The 25896-nt window shown below is 45.1% G+C and overlaps 3 protein-coding genes across 8 annotated transcripts; 2 read left to right on the top strand and 1 right to left on the bottom strand.

The window, feature by feature from the left end:
* Positions 1-404: 404 nt before the first annotated feature.
* On the top strand, positions 405-11981 carry bicra (BRD4 interacting chromatin remodeling complex associated protein). 5 transcript variants are annotated; one of them, XM_062419408.1, is made up of 14 exons: positions 405-446; positions 2372-2417; positions 2525-2570; positions 3431-5503; positions 5691-5879; positions 7209-7826; positions 8482-8674; positions 8779-8876; positions 9028-9156; positions 9255-9301; positions 9395-9543; positions 9635-9729; positions 9829-9934; positions 10030-11981. In XM_062419408.1, exons 2-14 carry the CDS (start codon positions 2377-2379, stop codon positions 11883-11885), a joined length of 5640 nt encoding a protein of 1879 aa, XP_062275392.1. In that variant the 5' UTR covers positions 405-446; positions 2372-2376; the 3' UTR covers positions 11886-11981. The 5 variants fall into 5 exon arrangements, with proteins under 5 accessions (XP_062275392.1, XP_062275391.1, XP_062275389.1 ...); XM_062419407.1 differs by having other exon boundaries at positions 9022-9156; positions 9832-9934; XM_062419405.1 differs by having other exon boundaries at positions 9022-9156.
* Positions 11982-13897: 1916 nt separating this feature from the next.
* ehd2b (EH-domain containing 2b) lies at positions 13898-20605 on the top strand. Of its 2 annotated transcripts, none has more exons than XM_062419412.1 (7): positions 13898-14227; positions 15376-15846; positions 15965-16141; positions 17169-17266; positions 18369-18781; positions 18933-19097; positions 19262-20605. In XM_062419412.1, the coding sequence occupies exons 2-7, from the start codon at positions 15626-15628 to the stop codon at positions 19811-19813; spliced, it is 1626 nt and encodes a 541-aa protein (XP_062275396.1). In that variant the 5' UTR covers positions 13898-14227; positions 15376-15625; the 3' UTR covers positions 19814-20605. The 2 variants fall into 2 exon arrangements, with proteins under 2 accessions (XP_062275396.1, XP_062275394.1); XM_062419410.1 differs by having other exon boundaries at positions 17169-17284.
* A 2478-nt stretch (positions 20606-23083) lies between these two features.
* On the bottom strand, positions 23084-25895 carry nup88 (nucleoporin 88). Its single transcript, XM_062419380.1, has one exon. It carries the CDS (start codon positions 25624-25626, stop codon positions 23473-23475), a length of 2154 nt encoding a protein of 717 aa, XP_062275364.1. The 5' UTR covers positions 25627-25895; the 3' UTR covers positions 23084-23472.
* Position 25896: the final 1 nt, after the last annotated feature.

The raw sequence follows: 25896 nt of genomic DNA, 5'->3' as shown, positions 1-25896 counted from the left end.
TGAGGTATAGTTTCATTTAAATGAGGCTATTGACCATAAATTCCAAAAACATATGTTTGAAACCTGTGTTAGTAAGTTGGAATGAAGTTTGCTAAAGAGGTCTAACACAGAACAGGGTGATAATTTATACCTTAAGCTTTATAAACAGTCAAACCAAACCGGGTCAATTTTGAGCCGGGAGGACAAAAGTAGCACGATCAACGGGAATACAACAAGAAGTTTAAGTCAATTTGCATATAAAAACAAGTGCTATTAATTTTTTTGTAGTCGTTGTAACATTCAGGAAACACGGTTACGGAGAATCAGGATAGCACACTGACGAAGCACAGATTTCAATCAGGCAAAAACGGAAGTCCCCTGTTTCCTGGCTGTAGTTGGGTCCTGTACAGCAGCCCGTGCGAGGCTGTCCTGGAGACCCCGCGCTGCCTGCACCTCTATCGTCTCGGGTGAGTTTGTTACAATGTAGCGATTTCTCCATTAATTCGAATAACTGTAACAAAGCTGCAACATTTGCGTTCTGCACACGAACCGCGAACTGCACGGCCGCCGCGTTCGGAACCCGGCGCTACTGCACGAGCCGGCGAACACGCTCATTTTCTACCGAATTCCCAAGCATACCCCCCTTCATCCAAGACTATTCCAACATTAACTCATATTTTGCTTGCAAGGAGAGACAGATAGCTCGCTACGCAATTGCGTTCACACTCCTAAGCAAACAATTACGCCACGTCTTTGTTGAATCGAGGCCCCGACGCACGTTAACAGTGTTAAAATTGTGTGTATCGGTGGTTTGTTTTGAATGTCAAAGGCTCAAGCTAGCTGTACGTCAGAATATTGTTGATAGCTGGTTGGCTAAGCAGGCTAGCCAGCTAGGCTAACGAAATTCAATCTAAGTGCATAAAAAATGCTGGAAATAGAGGTGAAACGGGTTGTTGGGATCAAACTTTTTAACAACTTAAGAGTCTTTAGACAGTCGTGTGCGTGTTAATTGCTGTGATTGTATCGAATTGGCTAAATATGCACGCAAAGCTCCTAGAAAACACTAGCTAGCATGTAGCCCAGCCGCTTGCAGTGTCTCTCCATTCATATCCTGCGCACTGGCTCTGCTCTCACCGAGTAATGGCTACGATCCGCTGCCTTTGTAGAGCGGCAGCCGTGGATACGCTGGCTTCATAAGCTCGGTCTGTTGTCTGCAGGGACATTTTCGGTTAATTGTGTTTGTGAAACTGGAAGTGCGATGCTCCGATGTTGATACTTGTAAATAGAGCGAGAGACCGCACTCTGGTATCTTTACAGGCTGTGTGAAAACCGCGCTTTTTTTCAGTTTGTTGAGTGTCTTGATGAGTCTCTTAACAGGAGAGGGTTTTTTTCATGTTGCTGTGTGGTTATATGTAAACAAGCCATGTTACAACCATTAATGAAGATGGGTTTTGTGCTAAAAATGTGAAACTTATATTTGGTAATTTAGTAAACTCAGATGTCTTACTTTTAGGTATTAACATGAATGTTTAGAAAGTTAATCAGGGGCAACTCTGTAAGACTCTGCTTTGCTTTATTCTCACAAGATCTACAGAAAGCTCTGACAGTAATCGATGATGTAATGTTTCAAGATTTTAGTCACAGTCTGAATGTGGGAAATACAGGGGTTGTGAGATGCATTTATTTAATTTTAACTAAATTCCCTGATATGTAACTAGCTATTAACCAAAGTAACTGTTTTTTAACACTTTCAAAGAACTCCTAACTGTTTTAATTACTCATGTTAAAGATAAGCAACAATGTAAATATGCGAGAGTAAATATTTATGATCAAGCATAGTTAGTTAAGTCCTCTGATATGTTGAAAATGTCAAAAACTGGAAAAGAGAACAAGTTTTTTTTTTTTTTTTTTGTAGTTCTGAGGTAGTGTTGAATAGTGTGTAATACAGACTTAACATGAACTATCCATGCTGTAAATGAGTCCTAATACTATTGTGCAGAGCTTTCCTGAAAGAATTTACATTTTTATAAAAGTGTCATATTAAGTTTTTGTCTATATAATATATTATCATATGACATCAATTATTGCCATTCAGAGGCACTTGAAGCTGGAGAAAAAGCGGCATGAAAGTTTTGTAGTTCATCATCAGATTTTGGATAACTTGTCAAAATAAAGCTATAATTTAACACTTAAACTTCACTGTGCCATTAAATAACTACGCTATTAATATGGAGCTAAACTATCACACATTAGGATGTTGTAATAACCGTATAACAGCGTACACACATAATTGGAAATATTACTCTGGGGGAGGGGTCATTTTTTTGTTAGTGTATTCATAATAAAACAAATCACAGTTGGTTGACTTCAAACCTTTTTCATCTTTTAACAGTTGTCATGGATGATGAAGACGGCAGGTGCCTTCTAGATGTAATTTGGTAAGTGACTGGAAACACGGTGTGAGGACAGTTTGATATCATAACAAACCGTTCACTCATCTCTTTTGTCATTTACTGGTTTGAATCACATTGTTTTCTCCTTGCAGTGACCCAGAAGCTCTCAATGACTTTCTTCATGGATCTGAGACCCATGTGAGTATAAGATGGAGAAAAAAAAGTAAAATAATCTGTGGGGGTACACAAAAAGGTTTTCTATAATTAATTTGATTGGGAGACTTAATTGGCGCATATTTTAGTTTTGGGGCTCGTGTGACTCCGTACTTTCAGGCTACACCTTGATGCACCTTGCAACCCACGTCCCTCACTGCTTTCATTTACCCCTTTTTTTACTGCTTTCTCTGCTCGGTGGTTGTCTTTGCTTTTTGAGTGCACTATGTATGGTTTCAGCCTGCCTTCCTTTTTAATTGGGCTATTTCACAAAATGAGAAATGCTAATACTAACGCTTCCCAACTCTGTGTTACTCCTATCATTTTGCCCCTCTGTCCCGTATCTTTTCACTGGTTCTTTACAATCTGGGTTCTCTGGTCTATGTTCTGTCCTTTCCTTGCCCTCCTCCTCTGTTTGATGGTCTGTTTGTTTTTCTGTCCTGGTGGCTTTTGCCTGCTGGTTTGGGTGCCTTTGGTTTCTGTCTGTCCTATCCTGGGTGGGTGTGTCTATAGTTGGACACTGACGACCTTTTGGATGGTTCGAGTGACCCCTCCAGCTCGTTCTTCTCTACCACTGGGGTGAGTAAAATCCCCCAATCCTCTTCCTCCTGTTTTCTACCCATCTATGTAGCATGCATGTCCAAGTACCCCCTCCCCCTTCCACTAACACATCTACACTTTCCAAGCTTTGATTTGCCGCGATGAGACAGTAGGTTTTTTTGTGGGGTTTTCATGTCTGCATTTCTGTATTGCCTCAGTTATGCTTCTCTTCATCACATCTACTCATCAAAATCCATCCATCACCTTTTTTCACTTCTCTCTTTTCTTACAACTTTTCCTTTAAGGGCCATGTTCCAGAGGTCCAGCCTGCAGTCCAGCTATCGGCCAATGAGCCAGCAGGCCTGCCCAGAGTCAGTGTTGACCTGGACTTCCTGGAGGATGATGACATCTTGGGTGGATCCCCGGGTGGTGAAGGTGGGAGCAATGGCATTGGGACAAATCACGAGCCATGTGACATCCTGCAGCAGAGCTTGGCCGAAGCCAACATCACAGAGCAAAGCTTACAAGAGGCAGAGGCTGAGCTGGACCTGGGCTCCTTTGGGATTCCAGGCCTTACGCAGGTGGTTCAGACACTACCTGATGCCAGCCTCTCTGGGGCTGGAGGCGCTGCTGTCGGTGTAGGCATAGGTGTTGGGGGAGCAGCAGCGATTTACTCTGGGTCAGCCCAAAGCACCACTGCTACTCCTCCCAATGCCACGGCTGACATGCTAGGGTCAGTGCTTGCTCAGCAAGGCCTCCAGCTCCAACCCCAGGTCATGAACAAGGCAATTAGCGTTCAGCCATTTATGCAGCCTGTAGGCCTGGGAAATGTAACGCTTCAACCCATTTCAAGTCTCCAAGCTCTTCCTAACGGGAGTCAGTCTGGACATTTGGGTATCGGACAGATTCAGGTTGTGGGTCAGCCCACAGTCATGACTATCAATCAGTCTGGGCAGCCAATCCTGGCTAAAGCTATGGGTGGTTACCAGCTGCACCAGTCTGGGCCAGAGGTATCAGGTGCTGGTTCTCAGGCAGGGCTTGGAGGCACAGGAGGTGGACTTCTGATCCAAGGTAACAAAGCCACTTTGGGATCTCCAGCTTTAAATGGACCGGCTGTTTGTGTTAGCAGCACAAACAGCAGCAGTGGCGTTACAATGACTGCTCCTTCTGGACTTGTGGGCTTTGGAAGCTCCCCTCTAAGTTCAGGAATTGGACCCCAGTCGCAAACTCAAGGCCAAATCATGCAGAACGTGATCATTCAGCGCACACCAACACCCATTCAGCCTAAACCCCCTCAGGGGGGAGCCATCCAACCGAAACTGTTCAAACAGCAACAACAGCCACAACAGCCACAGCCAGCGCCCCAACCCCTGCAAAACGATGCCCACAAGGCTCTAGGGCTGCAGCAAATTCCAGTTTCTGCTGCCCAGAATGTAGCCTTCCTGACTGGAAAACCAGGCTCAAACGTTGTCCTGAGTACTCAAGCCACAACACAAGGTCCTCAGTTTCAACAAACGCTGTTCAAGCAACAAGGTGCACAACAATCTGGCAAGCCCCTCAGCGTACATTTATTAAACCAATCAGGCAGCATCGTTATTCCCTCTCAGACAGTTCTACAAGGTCAGAACCACCAGTTTCTCCTACCACAGTTACAGGCAGGTGGGCAGATTCTGACCCAGCACCCCGGGGGCCACATCATAACGAGTCAGGGTCCTGGTGGACAGCTCATTGCAAACCAGATTTTAACTGCTAACCAGAACATCAACTTGGGCCAGGTGTTGACTTCACAGGGTCATCCCGGGGCCCACATCCTCTCTGGACCCATCCAGCTCCAGTCTGGGCAGATGGGCACACCCACCCTCTTTCAGATGCCTGTCTCATTGGCTCAGAGTCAAAGCCAGACACAGACCCACACGGTCTCAGGTCATGCCCAGACAGTCATACAGGGCATGCCAATACAGAACTCCCTGACCATGCTGAGTCAAGTGGAGGGGTTGAGCCCCGCGGTCAGCCTTCAGCCAGCCCTGCAACCCCAGCCAGGTGGAGTCCCTAGCAGCAGCAGCACCGGAGCAGCGACCATGGCTCAAGGCCAGCCTGGAGAGTGTGTTACTGTGCTAGGAAGCTCCACAGATCAGGCTGCTCATCCCACTCAGCAGCATGTCCCGCAGTCCTCTATCCTCGCCATGCAACCGACTTCCTCTGTGTCCACGGCTACCACAGTACCCGTCTCTTCTCCGTCCATGTCTGTGTCCACCTCTTCCTCTGTGACAGCAGTGGGGCTGGTCCCCCCTCAGGCTCAGCACAGTCCAGGGAGGTTACTGTTCACCAACTCAAGCATGATCCTGAGCCAGGAGTCTCTGCAGATGTTTCTGCAACAGGTCAGTGTTGCACTCTTGCATGTTTGCTTTAATTGTGTACAGTTAACATTGTCTTAAAAACATAAATAACATGCACGGAGTGATATTATGGTCTGACCTTTTTGGTTTACTATTTTACTCCCCCTCTCCTCCAATCCTCCTCCTCCTTCCCTTCCTCGTCCTGAAATGGTAAATGTACTCCTATCAGGAGCAGCACCACCAAACAGAGAATGAGTCAACCCCCTCTGTGGGCGTACCAGCGTCTGTAATCGTCAGCAGCAACAACATCACTACTCCAGCCCCCGCTGTCCATGACAGCCAATTAAGTGACTCTTGGGTGGGTCAGAGCCACAGCCCTTCCCCTGGCCTCTCCCACATGACAGCAGTGGTAAAGCAGGTAGAAATGCCCCTTTATGTTAAGCCCCACCCACTTGTTGCTGCTGCTGCTGCCGCCACAACGTTAGGGTACCTAACCTTTCCCCATCACTGCTCTGTAGTCCTCTTCTGCATTAGTCATTGCTTCCATCGCTCTCACAGTTGCTATGCAATTCCCAAGCGCAAACATTACTCATTTGCTTGCAGCTTATGTGTGTTTCTAACATTGCTTTGTTGTAGGTAAAGGCATGATCACTTAATTTATCCATATAAATCAAGTGTCAACCATTGTGCTGTTATAATAATTAGCTGTATGCACCCTCATGTAATTTATCATTGTTAATCAAATTCCAGTTCTTACTTTTTCTAACTAAAGTTAATTTTTAAACTAACTTGGTATGTTTTTCATCCATTCTGTGTTTATAGTAACAGAAATAAAAACCATGGTCATGCATAATTGCCAAGCACACCCTATTAATCTCCTCACTAACACTGTTATCAATCAAATTCAGTCAGCTCACCTTCATCTGCTGCATTACTGACCAATGACTGATCGATCAATCCACACCTCACAATCATGCACTTCTCATTTTAGTCTCTTATGTGCCATCACCACCCTGCCCACTTTTTTAACCCCTAGTCTGAGCAGTGTAACAACCCCAAACCGAAGTTACATGCTCCGCTGACCCCCATACCTGAAGTTTTTAGATCACCCTTTTACTTGACAATCACAGGCCAGCGCATCTTGACTTCTTGCTTTTCGTCAACTGTTTTTTCTTTTTAGCTCACCAAAATGATCATTACTCCCTAATATGTGTAATTCTCCTCGAGCACTAGAGAAATTCATTGAGCTTCTTACTACTTTTACTTAAGCATCTACTAGAGTTTCAAAGTCTAATACTTTGCTTTTGTACTGTTTAGTATTATTGTAGATTTGTTTTTGGGGTTGGGCGAATTAAATATTGTCATATATTGAATTGAGTTGTATTGTTATATGATTATTATTTTCTAAATTTTATTGTGTAAATGACAAAATTGCAAACTAATTGTGATTAAACACCAACATATAAATACATTATTACACATAGTCTTAGATATATTTGCCATATCATGATAAATATTGATATTAAGAAACTTAAGACTGTGTCGCCCAGCCCTATTTTGTATCTACTGTCAAATCTCAAACCTTGCACCAGAATCATTTTTATTATATATTGTCTGCATGCAGATTTTTTTAGCATATGTGATTTTTGTGCTTGATGTCCCGATTTTTTTTTTTACTGTGTTAAAATACTGTTTGCATCCCTGAATCACATAAGCATATCAGTATATTTTAATTCCACTTCCTCAGGTACCCTCCAGTGGACATCAGCAGCCCCTGAAGATCCAGGGCATGTCCCCCTCACCGGCCTTGACCAGTCATGCCACTGCCCCCCCAGTGGCAGTCAGCCCCCAGCCTTCCCAGTCTCCTCTTACTCTGAGCCAGCAGATCCAGTCACCACACAATCAGCAGCAGTCGCGTCCTCCCTCTCAGCCTCAGCCGCAGTCTCAAACTCCTTCCCGCTCATGCACACCCTCGTCTCACCCGCAGCTCTTTATAGTCCACAACCAAATCGCAGAGTCCCCCCAACCAGCTGCGCAGCAGGCGCAGCCCCAACAGACCCACATTCAAGTTCAGCTTCAGTCACAGCCCCGGCCCGCCTCTCAGCCGGCCCCCTACCAACAAGAACAACCTCCTATGTCCTCCCAGTCGCCCAAGCCTCCTCCTGCACCGCCTGTACAGCACCAATTCACTGCGCTGCCTGTTAGCACCTCTGCCAGCGCTGTGGTGAAAGCCCAGGTTCCCCTCCAGGGCCTGACGGCAGAGCAGCAGCACCACCTGCAATTAGTAGGAGCGCAAATTCAGACCCTGTCAACCATCACCCAGCCCTCACCTCAGCAGAAACAGCTGCTGGATAAGCTGCACCAGGTATAGTCCCAGTTCACCATAAACTTTTCTTAATTAAATTGTATTATAGATTTTGCGAATGAAGCAATTTTGTGTATTCACATGCAACTTTTGACTCCAGTTTTTACCCGTGTGGTTTGCAGCATTCAATACAATATTAATAGTGTTTTCTTAATCTGATAAATACCATACTGTTGTTGAATATATACCTGGGATGCATGTGTGTGGTTGTAAAGTTGTCCCACCATTCAACTCAGTTTATTATAATAAGTTGAATACATTGTAAAGAGGGCAAAATAATTTTATATGTTATCACTGGCAGTAGGTAAGAATACTCATTATGCATTTGTTCGGTTTCAGTGTTGTAGAACGTTTGTGTAAAAATTCATCATAAAACACAGGGGTTGAAGTTCTCAGGCACTGCTCCAGGTTTCAATCATAAAGCAGTTTTAAATTCATATAACACTTAATTCAATACATCGTACACATTTCTTCCTCGACAACTTTTCAGGCTTTCACATCTTTTCTTGCTTTTAATCCCTGTAAAACAGTTGGTGATTGGATTGGTTAATCAGCTTATCAGTAGTCGGGAGTAGGCTCCAGGAAACCCAATTATACTATTCAGAATTTCTTATGTACAAAAAAATGTAATTAAAGCGTCCTGATGTGTGTTCAGGTCCAACAGAACATTCTGCTGCAGGCCAAGCAGTCTGCTCAGCCTCTGCCTCAAGCAACCAGTCAGTTCAGCTCCCAGCAAGACGTGCCTGTCGACAAAGTGGTGATAACATCATCGGCCAGCGCTGGCACACCTGCTCAGCTTCCCTCAGTGCTGCAGCCGACGTCGGTGCTCGTCAAAACTCCTGCTACAGGTTTGATATCATTAACCACTTAACGATGCAAAACAGCAGGACTCTGAACACACACGTGTAAGTATTTCCCCCTTTTTGTAATCATTTGTTTCCTCTTATTTTAGCCTCAAGTGACTTAAAGGTATTCTCAGGAGCCCAAGGGCCAGCTGGAGCAATGGTGAATCAGACTGTCACTCCTGCCAGCCTTACCCAGCCTGCACAGGTAGGCAACATCACAAAGCCAGTTACTCAGATGACATAGATGGTGGTTATTATGTGTTCTGTTATTTCCCATCATTTAATCCTGAATTTCGTAGAGATAGTTTTTTATTTTGTCAGTTTCTAACCTTTTTAATTCCCCCCTTGAGGTTCAGCCAAAGCCAGGAGTGATCAGCTCAGTTGGAGGGATGACTCTGGGGAAAGGTGGGATGCAGATACAGGTTTTAGGAACTAGTCTGACTCAAATGCCTGCTCCTCAGCCCCCTGCTCCTGTACAAACTCAGGTAAAGACATAGTGAGGTCCTTCAAAGCTGCCTCCAATGTTTAAGCTCCAGCCTGAATGTTTAAATCACTCGTTTTCATCTGTTTGCTCACATCACAGACAACAATGAAGATGCCTTTCAGTGCAGAGCCCAGCAAAGAAGCAAGGTGTGTGCCACAGACGTGTGAATTACTTATTTTTAGTGTCTCTTAATGCAGTTTTTTTGTAAATGTTATTTTCTTATGCATTCCTCACTGCAGGATGCTAGAACAGCTGAGGAAACAGCAAGGTTCCGTGCTCCACCCAAACTACAGTGCTCCTTTTCACTCTGTTGAGGACACACTGCACAGACTGCTGCCTTACCATCTCTACCAGGGAACTGCCAACTCTTCTCAAGACTATCAAAGAGGTGATGAACTCTTCCGTGCAGCAGTTTTATTCTTTTTCCCCCCAAATTTTTCTTAATCTTCATGAACATTTTGGTTCTTTTTGTTTCACAGTGGATGATGAATTTGAGAAGGTCTCCTGCCAGCTGCTGAAAAGGACCCAGGCCATGCTGGATAAATACCGCTACCTGCTCTTTACAGAGTCAAAGGTAAGTTTTATAAACCAGTGTCCTCACTATATGTCTTATTTTTGCCCCCTTTGCCCTGGATTGATATTGAACTGATGGCTTTCGGTGTTTGAACCTGAGCAGAGAATGGGCCCTTCGGCTGAGATGGTGATGATCGACCGGATGTTCATTCAGGAGGAGAAGATTGCATTAAGTCAGGACAGGATTTTGGCCAAGGAGAGACCAGGTACTCAACCCCAATCTGTGGTCATACATCAGTTTTTTGGTTTTCTTGATCTAAATTATGTGTATGCTAATGATATTTTATTTATTTATTTGCAGAGGAGTTTATGGCAAACGCTCGGATGTTGGAGAGTGTAATTTCATCACAACAGAAATCACCTTCTTCTGATCCCACCTCAGTAACTGGGGGTGTAGCAGCTGCCCTTGCTGCCGCCGCCCTCGCTGGCCCTGCTCCAGAACCAGCAGTTCCTGCCCCAGCCCCTCTTCCAAGCATTACCCCAAATCCTCCTCCTCCTCCTACTCCCACCACTGCCCCTGCCCCTGCCCCTGCCCCTACCCCTACCCCTGCCCCTGCCCCTGCTCCTGCTTCTGCTCCGGCGCCTCCCCCTGCCCCCATCCATTTCCCCCCGACAAAACTGGTAATAAAGCAGGGTGGAGGTGGAGCGTCTGTGTCCTGGTCCAGCAGCTGTCCAACACCTCAGGCTGCAGCCTCCAGACAGGTGTCTGAACCCGTCAGCCAGAGCTCCTCCTTCAGTCGTACTCCAGCAGCATTGTCCTCTCTCTCCTCTTCCTTCAACTCTCAAGCGGCCGACGACGATGACGCGCTCCCGCAGCGAACCAGCAAACCACCTATGAAGACCTACGAGGCTCGCAGGCGAATCGGCTTGAAGCTGAAAATCAAGCAGGATCAAACGGGGTTCGGCAAAGTGGTCCACAACACTGCCTTAGACCCAGTGCACACACCTCAACCTCAGCAGAGCAGCCAGTCCATTTCTCAGACTCAGCCTGAAGCTACTGTACCGCACCCAAAGTCCTACCCTTTATCGACCCCTCCCGCCACCGTCATCCGGACTCAGTCGCCCATTTGTACTGCGTCTTCATCCTCAACAGGCAGTACAGCCACCACCCAGTCTAACCCACCACTGAGAAGTAGTGTTCCCACCAATGCTGCCCCTTCTTCCTCTACCTCTTCCTCTCATACTTGGTCGTCGTCCACCTCCTCAGCTTCCTCCTCCTCCTCGTCCACTCAGATGAATGGGACATTGGATCATCACGATGTGGGTGGGGTCAAACACAATCCCGCCTCCACTGCCACTCCCTCACAGACCACCTGTCGCCTGCCCCTTCGAAAAACCTACCGGGAAAACATAAGTCCCCGGGTCAGACCTGGTGTCCCAGGGGGAGGAGACGAGAGCGTGTCTTACCCTAGACCCACGCTGTCACCCCCCAGGCACGAGGGCTCATCCTCTCCCTCAGAGCGGACAGTGATAGCCAGCGTGAAGGTGGAGAAAAGAGGCAGGGAGGCTTTGCATCCTCACACGGGGTCGAGCCACGAAACGTGCCGTTTAGGGAGTGCGGTGCAGGGGCTGGACGACATGGACGATGTGTTTAACCACGGTATCAAAACCACACAACACCATCATCTTCCACAGCTTATGGACAGGGAAGGGGCAAAAGGGAGAGGCGAGGAGCACACAGACCAAGAGACAGATGTAAGTAAATACAAGAGGGCAAAAGGAAAAAACAGACAGAGGGCAGTCGGGACATTTAGAATGGACCAGCACGCCCCTGGGCCCCCCTCTCCAGAGCCCTCCTTAACACGAGACTCTTTGCTTCCAGCCAAACGCTGCAAGTCAGACTCCCCCGACATGGATAACGCCAGTTTCTCCAGCGGCAGTCCTCCTGACGACTCTCTAAACGAACACCTGCAGTGTGCCATTGACAGCATCCTCAACCTGCAGCAGGAGCCCTCTGCCCGCGGGCACAGTAAAGGGGGCAACAGCAGGCCGCACCATCACCAAAGCCAGCGCCCAGGGGGCTCTGCAGCCTCATCCCACAGACCCTCAGTCCCATCCTCCTCCTCTGCTTCCTCGTCCTCCTCCCTGGCCCAGCACCCTCAGGTCGGTGGCCGTGGCCACAATGGCAGCCTGGTGCCCCAGACTCAAAGCAGATAACAGCCCCTCAGCCCCAGGCCGGACTGACACGGGGGAACTAAGAGACAGACTTGGGGGAAGGGGAGGGTTTGGGAGGGGGGGGGGGGGGGGGGGGGGGGGGGGGGGGGGGGCACTGTGAAAACAGTATCACTGTACTACTTTGCCAAGCTGTGTTGGCTTTGTTTGTCCATTTGAATTGTCCAAACATTTCTGTCGTTTGTGGCCTGGAGTAGACCCCTGATGGAGTAAGTGATTGGAGGTAAAAAACTGTCTCTGGGTTGCAGACATGAAGCTACCTGTTGTTTTTGTATGTGCTCTCTCAGCCAAGCTCCGGTAACAGGATGAAATTGTCAGAAGTTGTTGTTCTCTATTTCACTCTTCCCTTTTTTTTCTCTTTTGATTGTTTAATTTTCCTAATTCAGTATTCATACATTCCTTTTGCAAGTGGCCTGAACACTAGACTCTATCCTGGTTTTAAAACGGTGTCCCACTGAGCATCTGGCAGCTTATTTAAACAGGTCAAAAGTCAGTAACCTCCTTTAACTTGGCTACGTACAGCTGAGACAGACGACAATATAACCACATCCATACTGTAAGAGGTCACCACAGTATCTTACAGTATCTTCCTTTTTAACAACCCTAATTTGATTCTCTTATCACACAGATAATGCTGCCCTATACACCACAGATGCAAAATAGCACAAGCTAAAATGATACACAGTCATCCCGCGTCTTTATCAGGAATACATTTCTTAAGACGGGAAATAAACTCTCACATAAACTGCTCTTTTGTCTACAATTGGCCAAATTGATTAAATAGCCTCAACCTCCATTTTAAGCCTGCATTTTAAAGTAAATTTTGGTAAACATTTGGTTTTTCTTTTTTCTTTTTTTTGGCTGCTCTTGGGTACTGTAGTACTTTTCTGTCAAGATGTAAACTAACATGTTATAAGGAAATTCAAATGACTGACAAACACCCCCCCCACACCACACCACACACACACATACACACCCGGTCCTTGTTTTTAGACCTCTCCTCCACATATACCCCCCACCCCCCTTTTTGCTTATAACGCTGGGTTAGGACTTGATGCATTTCAGTCAGCAGGGGGCAGGCCAGTTTTAACTGTTGATTTTCTGTGTTCCGAGTCTGTTTGGTTTAATCCTTCTGCCACTGTGTTCCTGCCTCCCTTGTGTGTGGTTGTTTTTTTGTTTTTGTCTTTTTTTGTTGTCTTTTTTTTAAAAAGCCTGGTGGACAATTCAAACACAAACACAGCACAAGCATTGAAATGGAAAAAAGGAACAATAATAATGTACAAAAAAGACCGTAAGAGAATTTGAAGTATAGTATTACAGATTAATTTTTGTATTGTATTTATTGTGTATAATGACACTTTTTAAAAAGAAATGTACATTTAGTAAAACTGTAAATTAAACCTTGCTTTCTTTTATGATAAGTCAGCAGGCCCCTTGTAGTCATTTGTGCGGCACTTCAGACGGCGATTCCTGATCATCAGGGTACATTCCTCTGGATGAGTAATCATTAATGTATGATAGATAGGAGGGGATGATGAATAATGGGGTGTGTTCTCTATCCGACAGCCAGCAGGTGGTGCATGGATAGTGGAAAAATAGAGCGTCATCAGCCTGAAGGGTTCGCAGAGTTTTGGGGAGGAGCAGTAGCGTTTAAACTGACTGTCACGTCTGAAGAAGTATGACATGAGATTAAAGGTTAAGTGGGGAAGAATACAGTTGAAAAATAGGGAGGGAAAAGCAGCTGGAGTGGTGCAGCATGTGTTGTTTGTCGCTCATAATTTGTATGAGCGCATTGTGCAAATTATGTCATGTTTAAAAACAAACAAACAAAAACTCCATCTAAATTATTTATTCACAACCCCCTCCTCCTCATCTTCCTTCTCCAGGTCCACGCCCTCTGGTCACAGCACATCCCTGCCCCTGAGCAGGATGTTAGTGCTGCCCACAGTGTTGCCAGGCATCCCTGGAAGAGGAGGTGCATTAAAGTAGGAGGGAAGCAAAAAGTTAGACCTCAGTGTGGTGCGCCTGTGTGCCTTGTGCCTTTTTTTTTTATTATCAGCAAGCAGAGTTTAAGGATCCTTGCCAGATTTGGAGCTCATCTGAAATACATTAAAACCCCTGGAGAAGAACGATCCTGTGTAATCTACTGAGGGGTTCCTATTTGCTGTCAGAAGTACACCCATACATGTAACAGCAGCTCCTGCAAGACACTGACTGTTTTTGTCTCCTCAAGTCAAAATATTTTCCAAGCTCCAGAGGGCAAGACTGAAGAGAGAAAGGGAGAGATCAAGCTGCTTGAAGAAGTCTGCCTCCTCCATAATAACTTGGTAAATACTCCTTTTTAAATCCTAAATATGGCTATATTGATCGTCTGCTTGTGTTTTAGATTTATTCAAATGTAATCAGTTTGTGATAAAGTTACCTTAAATTGTATTTGATGAGTGCAAAGTTTACAATCTAGCCACAGAATTAATGCAAATGGAAACTTTTGAGCAGTTTTTCAGCAGTTTCCTGATTTGGATATTAAGGTATGACTCCCTCTGTACTTGTTGCTGCTGCAGGCTAGAGGGTTGCATTTCTTGTTTCAAGTCCAAAATTGTGGTGCACAAACCCTCAAGGCATTTTCCACCCTTCTTAAAACTGTATAAATTGGTCCCGGAGCCTTAACTGAACCTTTAATCCTCTTGGGACACATCTAAATGTAGTCTTAGTGATACGTGGTTGGCACAGTACATGATTTTTTATGACATTTCTTCTCTCTTGGGTGTAATGGTGGTGAAATCACTTTTAATGTCTGGGCTGTGGATCTCCTGGGATCGCCATTTTGACAAGAACTCTTTCCACACTGGTATTGTGACATGTTAGGACTGTGTTGCCTATTCTTGTCTTTTTAAAAAAAAATTCAATCTTTGTTCAAATGGGATTTGTAAAAGAAAAACTATCCACGGATGACTTAAAGTCTGCTGATGCGTGTCTTACCTTTGTGCCTCTGTGTCAGTCTGCTTCTAATAATGAGCTGTGCCTTCAATTTCTAATCCAGTGCTTCTATTTATGTAGACTGCTAAGAAGAAGAAGGAGAAGAAGGGGGGGAAAGCTTTCTACTCAAGGATAAAATGTGTTTTTCCATGTACAGACGACCCTCTAAGAGGTCTTTTCCTTACATGAACAATTGAGCCACGCACGTATTTCATGTTCCACTGAGAGGAACTGCAGGGGATGAAAGGAATGTCTTACTCACTTCAAATCCTGACACAGGGCTGGGTTTGCAAGTTTTCCAACGTGAACACCAACTTTTTCCAGGCATGCACTGTAATTGCTTAGGCAGAGTCCTGGTAGGGCTTGAAGCTTACACCAGATTCCACATTGTTACTCTAGTCTAGTGGCAAGGCTTTGAAAAAAAACAGGTGCTCGGATATTTGGATTAATGGCTTCTTATTCTGTTTTGGATTAACCTCTACTTGTCTCACATTTTCAGGCACTATAAGTTATCAGTGTGGCAACTGTTTCCAAAGGGGAAGATCCAGACTTCAAACGAAACATCAGCCCTATCGTTTTTTTCTCGGTGTGTGCAGAGGAGGTTTCAAGGACAAGTGAGCAGTGTTCACATAAATACAGGAAACATCTGAAGGTCTAGGCCAGAGAAAGCACAGCTCCAAACAACTGTGACACAACTTTGACATTGAATTTTCATAAGAAGCTCCCAATCATCTTGTTAGTCAATCAACATGTCACGCTGGGGGCGAAAAAATGTGAAGAAGGCGCCTGAGGTTATCCGCACTGTGACAGAGGGGCTCAAATCCCTGTACCGTAAGAAGCTGCTGCCTCTGGAGCAGTTTTATGGTTTCCATGACTTCCATTCTCCCAGTCTGGAGGATGCAGACTTCGATAACAAGCCGATGGTGCTGGTGGTGGGACAGTACTCCACCGGAAAGACAACATTCATCAAGTAAGTCATTAAAACTGTGCATCTCAAACACTTTTTCCACTGATAAATTGTGTGTGATTGTTAAGTTAATCTAAACCACTACTACTAAAAAATCACAAGCTATATGTGTGACTGACAGGTATCTACTGGAGCATGAAATTCCTGGGAGCAGGGTGGGACCTGAACCCACCACAGACTGCTTCACTGCCATCATGCACGGGGAGGTTGAGTCACTCATCCCTGGAAACGCCCTTATCGTAGACCCCAACAAGCCTTTCCGCAAACTCAACCCGTTTGGAAACACTTTCCTCAACAGGTGAGCACAGCAATTTAATTCACAGGGTGTTCCACTAAGAGAGCCAGATAGATATCGGCATTAAAGGGATAGACTGTTTGAGAGAACTCAAGGAGGGAAACAGGGAAGGAGAGATAACAGAGTTTTGGTTTTTTTTGCTCTTTGGAATTTCAAGTCTTTGTGCCAAATTTCAGAGCAGGGAGGCACTTGCCTTATTTGTGGAAAAATGGAGAAAGGGAACGATATCACCCGAGAGGGTGATGAAAGCTAATGTACTCAGACAGGAAAAGCAGTGTACACAAGTTCAAACGCAAGGTCAGGGGGGCTCGACAGCCCCTCAGGGCAAAGACAAATAAATGAAGTCACAGAGTTTGTCTGCCATAGGGAATCTGTAGGAGACACCTTCACACTGAAGTTCTTTCCTCTACTCTGTTTACTGTCTGGCTGCCAGATTTCTGTGTATGTTTTTCCACTGATGTAAACCAAGAAAATGGAAGTCACATGTTTTACGACAAAGTGCTATTAGATGCTAGAGGCATGGGCATGTGGGCCAGAAGTGACAGGAACGAACAGTGCTCCTGTTAAAAGGACTCCTCAGTGAAATTCTTATGCAGGTTTTTCCATCGGAATCCCTCTCTCCCACTGCAGGGTGTGTTTGTGAATGTATTTGCGTCTTTACTTTTGCGTTGACTTCCTGTTCTGGAAACTGGTGGCTCGTTAAGCTCATAAGCCACAGGAAGTGCTGTTGTTGTTCTAAGCCACACATCGTTAGCAGGACTTATTGTTTGATTCTGGCACTAGTGGTCATTTTCCTTCAGGAAGCCCAGAGCAATGAGCTAGTACACAATGGCCTACAGTCGGGGTGGGAAGAGTGCAGCTTCCAATCTGCTCGTTAGATCACGTTGGCTTCTTTGATAAGAGTTAACCATATTTCACATAACTTAAATTCTTTCCATCTATACTAACAGTGTTTCAGAGAGAGCTTAACTCACTGAACTTGTGTTTTATCATCATACATGTGACCATTCTCCCTGTCTGAAAACACCAGGTTCCAGTGCGCCCAGATTCCCAACCAGGTCCTGGAGAGTATCAGCATTATTGACACACCGGGGATCTTATCCGGGGCCAAGCAGAGAGTGAGCCGAGGTGAGGGGGGTCATAAAGGTGAGGAGAGGGCATGGGGGGGTTCCTGCAGAGACACACATCCCTGAACATCGCCTCACAAACTCATCTCCTTTGGCACGCCCCCCGCTAACCCATGGGACCAGTTCGCTCTGTCACAATAACACTTGGCAGCCGGGCAAGAAATCATCTCACAGCAATCAAATCATAATCGAGAACAGAGATGGTACACAGCAAAAAAGTCTGTCATCACATGTGGAGGAATGCTCTTTTGAGAAATACTGATCATTGTCATGTATCTCACTCCAATTTTTCACTTTTCAAATCATCCACGCTTTAAGTAACTCATTATTACTCAAGTTTAATCTGCATGAACGACTAACAAGTTATGCAAATTATGAGAATAATTATATACCTCACATAGTATGGATGTATGAAGCCATGCAGATAGTTTTGGTTTTATCTGCTGAAGCTTTTGAAGAGAGGGATTTCTGCCACCACCTCAAAAAATAATGGAGGTGGATGAAGGGAAAATGTACATTCAAAACAAAACCTGCATCAACGTGTCTTTCCAGAAACAGTGTCCCAGTTTCTCTGGATAATCCAAACTATTTATTTTATAAGAAAGTAGTTCCAAGTCATCCAGAGTAACAGTGTCACTGTGTTTGGACAGGCAGGATCCTTTTGAATGTTTTTCTTTTTTCCCCCTCTATGATAAACTGGACATTTTCAGAGAGAGAGACAGATATCTCGAAACCTAGGAGGATAAAACCCAAACTGTCTCAGAAAGCAAGAGAGAAAATATGGTTTTGGTTTTCTAAACAGATCCTTTAAATATGTGCCCGTTGATACAGAACAAAAAAGCAAGAAAAGAAAGAAATCACTCAGAAATATTAAAATTTGATTTGTTAGACACTTTTAGTGTTTTACTCAAAGTGAAGTCTCTGTGTTTGGAGGCACCAGACTGGAGGCACTATGGTGGGTTTGACAGAAACAGATAAGAGGTGTGAAGGGTTTGTGTCCATGTAGACCTTCTCCCCTCTCCTGACTCAGTGTGGGCTCAGTGCACACTCTACACTCAGGATTATGAATACTTTAGTTATCCAGATTTTTTCCACCCAAACAGGCTACGACTTCCCAGCTGTGCTGCGCTGGTTCGCCGAGCGCGTGGACCGTATCATCCTGCTCTTTGATGCACATAAACTTGAGATATCAGACGAGTTCTCTGAGGCCATCGGCGCCCTGAAGGGCAATGAGGACAAGCTGCGTGTGGTCCTCAACAAGGCGGACATGGTGGGCACCCAGCAGCTGATGAGAGTGTATGGTGCGCTCATGTGGTCCCTGGGGAAGGTGTTTGGCACCCCGGAGGTTCTGAGAGTGTACATCGGCTCCTTCTGGTCAGAGCCGCTGATGGTTGCCGATAATCGTAAGTTGTTTGAGCTGGAGGAGGAGGATCTGTTCACTGACATCCAAAACCTTCCTCGCAACGCAGCTTTACGCAAGCTCAATGACCTGGTGAAGAGGGCGCGCCTGGTTAGGGTGGGTGACTTATCTGTGCATTTTTCTTTGACATTATCACTCTCTAATCATGTTAGTGATAAAACCTAGACTCACTGAATCTTAATTGTGAACTGAGTAAAAATGAACGTGTTTAAAAAAGTAAACTTTGCTGTGCTTTTCTTAATCCCAGGTCCATGCCCACATCATCAGCTATCTGAAGCAGGAGATGCCTTCTGTGTTCAGGAAAGACAATAAAAAGAAGAATCTGATCTACCAGCTTCCAGTTATTTTCTCAAAGATCCAGCTGCAGCACAACATCTCTGCTGGAGACTTCCCAGACTGTGCTAAAATGCAGGTTAGTAGTCTGTTGCTTTTTTAAAAAATGTTTTACTACTGGACACATCTGTAGGGTTATTATGTAAAGGCATCTCTTTAACTGCACCGTAACAATGTTTAAAACATTCAGTTAGATTTTAATGAACTCTGTTTTGAATCTTCTGGCTTATAAATATTTTTCAGGAACAACTGATGGTTCACGACTTCACCAAGTTCAAAACCTTGAAGCCGAACCTGATGGCAGCCCTGGATGAGCTGCTCTCCTCTGATATTGCCAAACTGATGCCCCTCCTGCGGCAGGAGGAGCTGGAAGCAGGTGAGCAACTGGGCGTGCAGGGCGGGGCCTTCTTGGGGAACCGCGCCGGGCCTTTCTCCGAGGGTGACCCCTTCGCCGAAGAAAACGGAGAGGGGTGTGAGGAGGAGGAAGGAGGCTGGGTGGTGACCAAAGACAAGCCCAAATATGACGAAATCTTCTATAACCTCGCTCCCAATGAGGGGAAACTGAGCGGCAACAAGGCGAAGGACTGGATGGTGAGCTCTCGCTTGCCTAACTCGGTGCTGGGTCGCATCTGGAAGCTGTCAGACGTGGATCGTGATGGCATGCTGGATGATGAAGAATTCGCCTTGGCAAGCCATCTGATTGAGGTCAAGCTGGAGGGGCACGGTCTACCCCCTGAGCTCCCCAGTCATCTGATCCCACCCTCCAAACGCAGGCAGAAGGGCTCTGATGCGTAGACAAGTCCCCACTGGAGATGAGAGAGACTTCTCTATTGGCTGTCACACTTCAGCTACTGTTTGTATTTGCTTTTGTTTTTCTCCTCCCAGACCTGTATCAAAATGTTATATAAGATGTGTTCAACTTATATTTCTGAGACCCAATTTTGGTCTTGCACAATGGAACATATTGTAATGAATGCTCACTGCGAAAGATTGTGTATTAAAAAGTCACACGGGTCTGGTTGCGTCTTCCTTTTTGGCACTTTGATGTTTGCTTTTCATGATGAGCTTTTTTTTTTTTTTTTTAAATATATATCTACTTGTGTTTGCTGAGTAGAAGTAAATAAAGGCTGGCACCTCCTAAGCCAAGAGTATTCAGCACATGGAAAACCTTTAAATCTAACATTCCCACAGTGACTGGACTGGGAGTGGCGCAGTATTATCTCAGTAATAATTTGTATGATTAAACCAAATTTTCAAGTCTTGTCATTTCACAGCGAGGGGAAGACTTCATTTGCTCAACTTATAATGTGTTTCACGCTTTTTTTCCCTAACTGGTAGTGCAAATCTAATAACCCTGAATGCATTTCACGTTTGATGCTTTAAAAGCCACAATTCTGTGCATATACTTTATTATATTTTTGTAATTGTTACTGATGTTTTTATATGTGCAGGAGCGAGACCTCAGTCGTATAAAAGAGAACATTTAACATGCTGAGACAGAATGATTGATATATTACTGACTACTGTACACAGCTCCACGAAACTTGTTCAACTATTATCCTAACCAAATAAAATTAACTGACTGTGTCTTGTGTTGCTATTGACTTGCTATTTTGTTAGTTAAATGTTGACATTTCATCGCAGAGTACACACTACAGAACTAACAGAGGAGTACATTTAATCTGGTACTCTTTCAACAACATTTTTTTTTCCTTTTTTCTTTTTTTTTTAATTCTATCAAACTCACTCGGTCTCTCAGTGACAGACCAGATAAACAGTGACTCACTCTCTCCCCTCTGCCAAGTCTCCATACCACCATTTTCCGAGGCGCTCTCCCCTTCTCATTCCCACCATCTGAGGTATTCTCCCTGCCTCTGACACACACTTAAATACAGTCTATTTCCATTCACCCCCTTTCTTTAGCTCAACACTCACTTTCTCACTAGCATGTCTGTACATCTTTTTAGTTTTTTGGAATCATGTGTAAACTATTCAGCGTAATGGCAAGTATGTGTCCTGTGTGGACCTCAGTGTGTGTGTGTGTTTCACATAAGGCTTTCAAGGTTCGCAGAAGAAGGAGAAGGGGTGGCCTCTCCGCCTCCCTTATTCCACTCCTCCATGATGGAAAGAAACACAAATGAGAAACAGAGGCAATCCAGTCCTTTCCTCCCCTGCTCTGTTTTTTTTTTTTTTTTTTTTTACAGTGACTCACATATGAAGAATGTGGTGGGTTGGCCTGAGAGTTATTAATATCTCCTTTCCTAGGGGTCCGTTAAGTTTCCTCGGGCTCATTGCACAGGATCTAGACACTGTACCTTTTCTGCTAAACTTCGAAAACATCAACCCCCCCCCCCCCCCCCCTTTTTGGGGCTGTTCCTTGGTTAGGCCTGCAAGTACACCACACCCTGTGTATTTGCATGTGGGTGAAAGAGAAAAGAGGGAGGTAAAATGGGGATAAAAGCCATGTAATGTGACAAAATTTAAAGAAGACAGCCCATATTTTATGATGGAGATCTTGTTTCTTGATTAGAAGTGGAAGCTGTGCTGGATTCTTGTGTATTTGTTAAACACTTTTTAAACTTTCACTGCCAACGATGCCATCTTAGAGGGTAGAATAAAAAATCCCCATGGCAGTTTGAACAATGCCCGCCTGTTATATAATTAGGCTGTGCTGAGTCATAAACCATCTCAATATTTAAGTTTGTTAGGATCAAGATAAACAAGTGCTGCCATAGCAATGGGCTGAAACTCACAGGCAGTTCTACGCTACAACTAGGGGAACCCCACCAACCGCCCAGGCATCCCCAACAATGAAGCTTACTCAACAAAAACAGGGTCTCCAGGTACGTCACTCTGTGTTTACATGGGGAATTCCTCACTCGAGAAACCTGCGGTGGAAGAAAACTGAGGTCAGCTTCTGGAGAGGGGTGACATCTGGTGGATACAGGACTCCTGGCAACCTTACACTGAAACTGGCCAACTGGAGATACCAAAAATCAGAGTGGATGCATGCAGATGTGTGCATTTAAGGACAGCTTCTAATGCTCATGTGTACACAGTTACTGGTTGTTGTAATTGGCTCTCCTGTTTATACTAGGCCTGATGTGGGTTAAAAGCAGTGTTGGGGAGTAACTTGTTACATGTTACAGCATTATATAATTTAATTACTAAAGAAATGTAACTGTAATCCGTTACAGTTACTGAGAAAAAAATGTGTAATTAAATTAGTTACTACAAAGGGGGTTACATCTGAAGTCAGACCTTTAAGATTTTGCTCAGGAGGAGGATTTTCCTATTTTTTTAAATATTAAACATGTTACTGAATACATATATTGCTGTTTTTAATTCTGTGAAATCAATATTTTTTCATATTTTGTAAATTAATCATGACATGGGCTTATTTGGAGCACACATGGGCTTAAATGGTGTCACAGTACCAATTAAGCCCATGCCAGACTTTTAACTTTTTTCATAAAATATCTTTATTTTATATTCCAATATCTACATGAACTAATGAATACTTTTTCAAATGAGAGATAAATCTTGCTTTATAAGAATAAGAATATTACTTCTTAGTATTAATTTCCCTCTTTGTGTAATGACTCTGGATAATATTCCACATAAAATATTGAATTTTTTGCAAGATAGTCAAAGTTTTGCCAAAATGTATGATCTATTATGAAAAACTGAAGCTTCATAATAGCTTTAGGTGAACTTTTATAATTTACATAATTTATAATGCACACAGCTGCAACAAGGACTTTGGGTTTACACTTTTGGAGTTGTATTATAAAGAGATCTTTTCAGGAATAATTACAGCTAGCAATAACTCTTTGAATTTACAATACAAGTCCAAAGTTTGGACACACTTTCTCATTTAAATGAATGAGAGGGTGTTTCCACTATCTTTTAAGCCCCTGTTTTCCTACTTTATCATTTGGTATATTTTATACATTTTTATTTTAGTATGTTTTTGGAAATAAATCTGCTCACTTATAATCACACTTCATAATAAAATATCTTTAAGTGGATATATTAAGTCACAAATGAGTGAAGACAGTTACAGAGATCTTTAGAGTTTATTATTTATTCCAAAGTGAGTAAACCATCTTGGTTCAAAATATTTCTACTTTTACCTTCCCATACGTGGCATAATGTGCTCTGACTAGGTCATAGAATCACACCTTAACATTCAGAAACACAGGCGTAAAAAAATAATCAAACTGTTAAACAGACATGAAGGCAAACCTACTGTTTGAGACAAACATGTATCAAAGGTAAAGTTATATCAGCGTATATAAAACATTTCAAGTCAAACACCCCTTCCACACATGGCACATTCACTTATGTATTAAGCAAGAAGGCAGATTTAACCACTGACTGCATTCAGAAGAGAATTTGAAATCGTTACCCCACTTGTTTTACAACAGTATATTTACAGCTTTCTGCAGTTTTCAGAAACTGAAATGGTTTTTGATGTCTTTAATCTGCTTCATCATGTCACCAATTTGCTGTCCTTGCTCTTTAAGGACATCTTGAACAACCTTCTTCTGCTGGGCGTTGAGTGAGACAGTCGTCCGGGCTGCAGGCACATCCTTGTTCACTTGTGTCTTCTGGTATTCCATCTTCATGTTCACCTGTTTGATGCAGTTGTCCAAAAGTTTCAGCTGATCGCTGATGGTCTGTAGCTCCTTCTTCATATCCTTCTCACTGTTTGACAGTATGGGTAGTTGGCTTTGTAAGCTGCCCAACACTTTTTTAACCTTTTTCATGATGGTTTCCTGGCGATATTTTGCATCTTCGTACTTATCGGCCAGTCTCTCTGCTGCCTCTGTGAGACTCTTCCTCTCCTCCCTGCACAGACTCATCTCCTCCAGCTGTTTGTTCTTCTGGCCAGTCAGAAGTTTTACCCTCCTCTGCATCTCTTCACGGGCCATGTCCTGCTTCAGGATGTACTCCTCACGAAACACCTGCGTGGCCCTGCTGAGGAGCTGCAGGCACTCCGGAGGCGGTGGTGACGTGTCCTTGTCCCCGGCTTTAAGTACAAGGGGATTGGTGGAGCTACGTGCCAAGATGTTGCGAATGTGCTGCTCGAAGGAGTCGTCGGCCAACCCACGCAGCGGGGAGCTAACAGAGCCTGCGCCCGGGTGGGAACAGAGCAGAGGAGGGGACGGGGGGCGAATGGAGCTCAGCAGGGGCAGCAGGATGCACTCGTAGGTGTTGGTGATGCAGAGCATGGTGGCACCCAAGGAGAGGTCAGATACAATCAGAAAGCCTCGAACCGGAGCTGACTGACTGGTGAGAAGCGGCCTGGTGCAAAGGATGTGCTCCACGATGCAGCGTTTCTCAGTCGCCAGCTCATGCAGACTGTCCTTATCCTCCTCACCTGAACCCAGAAACTTTTGGAGCTTGTTGACCCAGATGAGCCCCACGCTGTGCACTCCTGCTTCATGGGTGCAGTGGTACCTGTGCTGACACAGGGCATCTCTGTGCAGTCTGATCGGGCAGGTGAAATCAATTTCTTGAGGGTCTTCGTCCTCACCTGTGGCTACTTTAAGGGTGAGCTCTAGTTCGACACACTCAAAGACATACAGAGCTGGTATTGCCTCAGTGCCTCGGATCCACTTCTCCTCTTCCTCTTCTTCAGACTCCAGCACAACACAGTGATACAGAGTGCCTGTTTCAGTGGCGATGACCAGGATGCTGGGCACACAAGGCAGGCAGAGGATGGCACAAGCATCATAGCCATAGTTGTCCTCTGCTGCGGGATACATGGGGAGGGGTCCGACTAGTTTGCTTAGATTCAGTCCGTTGAACTGACTCGTGTAGGACAGATAGGTCTCCCCATTTTCGTAGAGGATGTACAGAGGGTAGAACTGCTGCTCTTTGGAGGACTGTGCTGCCAGCTGTCGAGGGGCGGAGGACACCGATCCGAAGTCAAACGCCACGGCTATCTCCCCCAGAGAGGCGGCGTAGGAGCGGGCCGGAGGACGAACGCTGCTGTCATCCTCAGACTGCGACACGGACATCAGCTTGGCCGGCGTTTGAGGCGACTTTAACCCGTAAAACCTCATGGTGTTGTCGGATGTGAGCAGTACTAGATGTGGCTCGTCTGTCTCGCTCGGGTACCATGCCGCCTGGCGCAGAGTCACCGACGGCGAGCTGGTGAAGAAGCGCTCTGCCACCGGCGTGGTCTTGCAGCTGATGTCGATCCGGCCTCCCTCAAACTCAGATCTCTTCCCCCATCGCTGCGGCAGCTCCAGCACCGACACCCCGCGTTGTCCGACCAGCGCCACATGCTGCTGGGTCGGACTGAGCAACAGCTGGTGCACGTCGAAGCGCGGCGGGCTGGTACACAGTAAGGTCTGGTGGTGTTGCTGGTTCCCGCTTAGCCGACTCTCCGAGTTCAACTGCCGCAGATTAGTCGTGTAAAAAACGCGGTCTACATCGTCCCACACGAAGAAATCCCCGCCGAGGCAGAAGGTGAGGTTCTTAACGACCTCTCTTTCATTCGAGCTGACTTCAGAGTCCAACTTCTCGCGTAGTTTTTTGAAGATTAGATGGTTTGGTAGCTCATTCAGCCATTGCTCCGCGCTGAACGCCGCCATCTTGACTCACTGTCTGCGTCAGATCGAAACACTATGGAGGAGACGTGCTGTGTTCCCGTAACCTCGGAAGTTGGAAGTCGAAGCCGGGAATTACGTCACACTCAAGTTTGATTTGTTCCAGTTATCAGTCAGAAAGCCAGTTCTAGCCAGGTTAGTTATTGACAGAAATACTAGTTAATAAAAACATATTTTGCGCATTCGTGTGGCGTTCTAGTTGAAATTTCCGACTGGGAACTCGAAAACTCCAACATCCGAGTGCAACAGGAACGC

This window comes from Scomber scombrus, chromosome 5 (genome assembly GCF_963691925.1).
Source record: "Scomber scombrus chromosome 5, fScoSco1.1, whole genome shotgun sequence".
Taxonomy (NCBI): Eukaryota; Metazoa; Chordata; class Actinopteri; order Scombriformes; family Scombridae; genus Scomber; species Scomber scombrus.
The sequence above is the reverse complement of the archived record's forward strand: the minus strand, read 5'-3'. Positions and strand labels throughout refer to the sequence as shown.

Excerpts from the sequence above, each read along its gene's own strand:
- bicra (XM_062419405.1), top strand. The coding sequence starts at position 2,377 with ATGGATGATGAAGACGGCAGGTGCCTTCTAGATGTAATTTG. Across the intron at positions 5,504-5,690 it reads TGCAGATGTTTCTGCAACAG|GAGCAGCACCACCAAACAGA; the intron begins GTCAGTGTTGCA and ends TACTCCTATCAG. Across the intron at positions 9,544-9,634 it reads TTCTCAAGACTATCAAAGAG|TGGATGATGAATTTGAGAAG; the intron begins GTGATGAACTCT and ends TTTGTTTCACAG.
- ehd2b (XM_062419410.1), top strand. The coding sequence starts at position 15,626 with ATGTCACGCTGGGGGCGAAAAAATGTGAAGAAGGCGCCTGAGGTTATC. Across the intron at positions 17,285-18,368 it reads AGGTGAGGGGGGTCATAAAG|GCTACGACTTCCCAGCTGTG; the intron begins GTGAGGAGAGGG and ends CCACCCAAACAG. Across the intron at positions 18,782-18,932 it reads AGAGGGCGCGCCTGGTTAGG|GTCCATGCCCACATCATCAG; the intron begins GTGGGTGACTTA and ends TCTTAATCCCAG.
- nup88 (XM_062419380.1), bottom strand. The coding sequence starts at position 25,626 with ATGGCGGCGTTCAGCGCGGAGCAATGGCTGAATGAGCTACCAAACCAT.